The 4179-nt window shown below is 46.7% G+C and overlaps 1 protein-coding gene across 1 annotated transcript in view; it reads right to left on the reverse strand.

Annotated features, from left to right (window-relative positions):
• Positions 1–4179, reverse strand: part of MARCH4 (membrane associated ring-CH-type finger 4) — a 61291-nt gene that overhangs the window by 23828 nt on the left and 33284 nt on the right. The window contains exon 2 of the mRNA XM_018552569.1: positions 937–1098. Coding sequence (XP_018408071.1) covers positions 937–1098 — 162 coding nt within the window. The remainder of the gene's footprint in view (positions 1–936; positions 1099–4179) is intronic.

The raw sequence follows: 4179 nt of genomic DNA on the forward strand, positions 1-4179 counted from the left end.
ATATATATGATTAAAAAAATGTAATAAATGTAAAATCATATACAGAGGCGTAACTAGAACCTTCAGGGCCCCGGTGCAAGAAACTATGAAGACCCCTGTATGTTACGGTCTCCTAGGAAGGTATCTAAATGCTTTTTGAATGATTCAATGTAAAAATAAAGATTAACAATGTAACAACAAACCAATAAAAAGAAGAAACTGTCATTAGCATGTTGATGGGGGGAGGGGGGGGGACCAGGGAAGACAAACTATAATCAGATTAAACATCAGCTTTAAAGTTGTCTCTTTTTTATTGTCCTCAATATAACCCGCCGCTTTCCAGGTTTTCCATGTGGCCCTCTTCACATGGGGTCAGAGATGCTGGAAGGTGCATGATCCGGATGGTAAGAAATATGTAACCTGAGAGGTAAAAAGAAATCCGAATACAATCACGATGAAGGCGGCCCTTTGGAACCCCAAAACATGTCGGCTTTATATTGAGGACAATAAACTAAACTATATCTGGGCACAAACAATTTGTCTGGCACTCCGTTATATGAGTACATTGTTACAAGAGCCTAACAAGGGCCCCTGTGTGCCAAAGAGGAGCCTTACAGAAGCCCCAACAGCAGAAGATAACCCCACCTGGGGCATCAACTTCTATGATGGGTCCCAATGCTCCACACCCCAGCGTTGTCACCTTGACTGAGTCACATGCTCCTCCGTACTAATTTCTGATGAACAGAGCATGGGTATGGGTATAGGCATAGGTATGGGTATTGGTAGGTAACTATGTAGGTAGATATATACTGCTAGGTAGGGAGGCATTAAAGAGAACCTGTTACTTTGCCCCGTGTTGACAAAGGGCGGGTTTGCTTTAAACTATTGGCAAGACCTTCCTTCAATTCAGAGTGAGTTCGCCCATAAAGCGCCCGGCATGGGAATGGCGTGACGTACCTTTACCTGAAGAGGGTTTTTTGTGCTTATGGCAATAACGTGGTACTTGTAATAACACAGTTCACAGCTCCAGGATCCGCGCTCGCTGACCCATTTAATAAGACAGGGCTGGTGCGAACACTTTACAGATCCGTCACAGCGGCAAGGACTCAGCAGCTCCCCCTGCAAGATTCAGAATATACAACACAATTACACCAGGTCACATGATTGAAAATGTAAGATTCATAAAAACAATTTGTTGTCAAATTAAACAAATATTCCTGACCCCTGCACTGTGTAGTCTCTGCTGTATTTCATATTCCTGACCCCTGCCCTCTGTAGTCTGTGTTGTATGTCACATATTCCTGACCCCTGCCCTCTGTAGCCTGTGTTGTATCACATAATTCGGACCCCTGAACTGTGTAGTCTGTGCTGTATGTCACATATTCCTGACCCCTGCCCTCTGTAGTCTCTGCTGTATTTCATATTTCTGACCCCTGCCCTCTGTAGTCTCTGCTGTATGTCACATATTCCTGACCCCTGCCCTCTGTAGTCTCTGCTCTATGTCACATATTCCTGCCCCCTGCCCTCTGTAGTCTCTGCTGTATGTCACATATTCCTGACCCCTGCACTCTGTAGTCAGTGCTGTATTTCATATTCCTGACCCCTGCCCTCTGTAGTCTCTGCTGTATTTCATATTTCTGACCCCTGCCCTCTGTAGTCTCTGCTGTATGTCACATATTCCTGACCCCTGCCCTCTGTAGTCTGTGTTGTATTTCATATTCCTGACCCCTGCACTGTGTAGTCTGTGTTGTATGTCACATATTCCTGACCCCTGCCCTCTGTAGCCTGTGTTGTATCACATAATTCTGACCCCTGAACTGTGTAGTCTGTGCGGTATTTTACATATTCCTGACCCCTGCACTCTGCAGTCTGTGCTGAGCCCCCATTCACATCAGAAGCCCTTTTCACATCAGAACGCCCCCTTTCATATCAAAGTCCCTCCTTCACATCAGAGTCCCCCTTTTATATCAGAGCCCCCCCCCCCCTCCTTTCACATTACAGCCCCCTTTCAAATCAAAGTCCCCCCTTTACATCAGAAACCCCTTTTCATATGAAAGACCCCCCTCTCCCCTTCACATCAAAAGCCTGCCTGCCCCATGGAAAGGGATGACACGAAAATTTCGAGGTGCCCCTGGAAAAGCCAGAAGGCCCCCCGGCTTAGGCTGACCTAACTCATTGATTATCCTGGATAAGGTGAACTTCATCCAACGTGTTTCATGGAACAAAGCCCACTTCTTCAAGGACACATATGAAGCCCGAGTGTATGTATTATCCCATGTAACAGATCATAGATGGATTATTTTGTAACATTGTCAAATAACACCCGTGGTAGAGAGTCAGTGTCCCCGTGTGAAGCAAAAAGAGCCTTCAGGATGGATAGGCCCACCAAAAACGAGTGTCGTGCCTGGTGCCGGCCACCAATGACCATGGGAATTTTATGTGTAAAAATAAAGATTGAGATACTTTGATTGATGTGTTGGTGGTTACATTTATTTATCACAATATCTCCGTTCTCTTTGTTTTGTTTGTTCTATAAAATCTTTATGGTGGGATAAGGACATGCCGAGAGCAAATGAGCCCCTCCCGATTCCCAAGCAAATACTCAAAGACTTTCTAACTTTTTGACCATGAAGTTAGAAAGTCTTCATGGATTTGCTTGGGAATTGAGAGGGGCTCATGTGTGCCCAGCATGTCCGTACCCCACCGTGAAGAACATACAAAGAAAGAAAGACCCCTTTACTTGTTCACATGTCAGGCGGATTGCGAATACCTGGCCAGCGTAATGTACCCCAGTCATCCGGATGTCCTGAAATTGGCCATTGCCAACCGTTAACCTGCCGTACTGCCAGGACTGGATTTACTGTCTCTGCTGCCCCAAGGCCAGGTCTGCAATGCGCCCCCCTACCCGCCATAAAGAATGGCAGACCTGCAGGCTGCATACAAGTGATCTCGGTGGCACCAAAACAAGTGACAGCTTCCCCGCTGTACATTTAGCTCTGCTTGCCCAAAGCAGGGCTAAATGTAGAATATAACTACCCACCCGATGCCAGGAACTGCATGCCCTGGGCATCGGGAGATAGGAATTCCACACCCCTGCTGCCTGGCCTTGGTTGGCCTTGTGGGACATCTGGCCCTGCGTGCTGCACTAACCAGGCGCACGCACGTCCCGTCCCACAGAACTATTTCCAGCACATGCTTTGCTTACACTGTAAATTCACATCTGTTACATAACAGAATGCGTCCCCTGGAACTGGACGGCTCCATCCAGGGTAACAGGAATAATGAGGATATTACAGCGGCGGCGGTGGCGGCACCTGCTGAACAGCAATCTATCATAGTGCACACGCTGCAAAATGTAGAAAAGAACATTGTAATCAGAAACTCTCAACCCGTCACTTCACGGCTGAAAATATCAATTCCAGGCCTCCAGTTTTCAGAAAACGGATGTTCCCAGGTAAGATATTCCTCGCCGTGCAGCTCTCCCGGCAAATATATATAAAACGCAGATGCGGTGATGTATTTATTAAAAAAATAAATAAACACTATGGACCCAATAAACCTTCGGTGAGTGCAAAGTGAAACATTGTAACAATTATGTGCAAAGCTGTTGCAAAAAAGTCACAAATTGTAACAATGTATCTGTTATGTTGCACTTTTGCGCTGTTTACATGGAGCTTTGCGCCGCCTACCGCTGGGCGCATGAATGCGATTATTTATGGGCACAAAATAAATCCAAGCTGTTCAATTATATGGCGCCCAAATGGCGGCATGTCACAAGCAGGAATGTTCCTATTTCTAATCCACATGCTCCTTCACATCAGGAGCCCCCTTATATCAGAAGCCCCCTCTATTATATCAGAGGTCCTCCTTCACATCAGATCTCCCCCCACTATTATATCAGAGGTCCTCCTTCACATCAGAGCCCCCCCTATTATATCAGAGGTTCTCCTTCACATCAGAGCCCCCCCTATTATATCAGAGGTCCTCCTTCACATCAGAGCCCCCTCCCTATTATATCGGGGGTCCTCCTTCACATCAGAGCACCCCCCCCTCTATTATATCAGAGGTCCTCCTTCACATCAGAGCTCCCCCCACTATTATATCAGAGGTCCTCCTTCACATCAGAGCCCCCTCCCTATTATATCGGGGGTCCTCCTTCACATCAGACCCCCGCCCCCTCCATTCGATCACATGACCTGA

The sequence above is a fragment of the Nanorana parkeri genome, unplaced genomic scaffold, assembly GCF_000935625.1.
Source record: "Nanorana parkeri isolate BGI_ZX_2015 unplaced genomic scaffold, ASM93562v1 scaffold92, whole genome shotgun sequence".
Lineage (NCBI taxonomy): Eukaryota > Metazoa > Chordata > Amphibia > Anura > Dicroglossidae > Nanorana > Nanorana parkeri.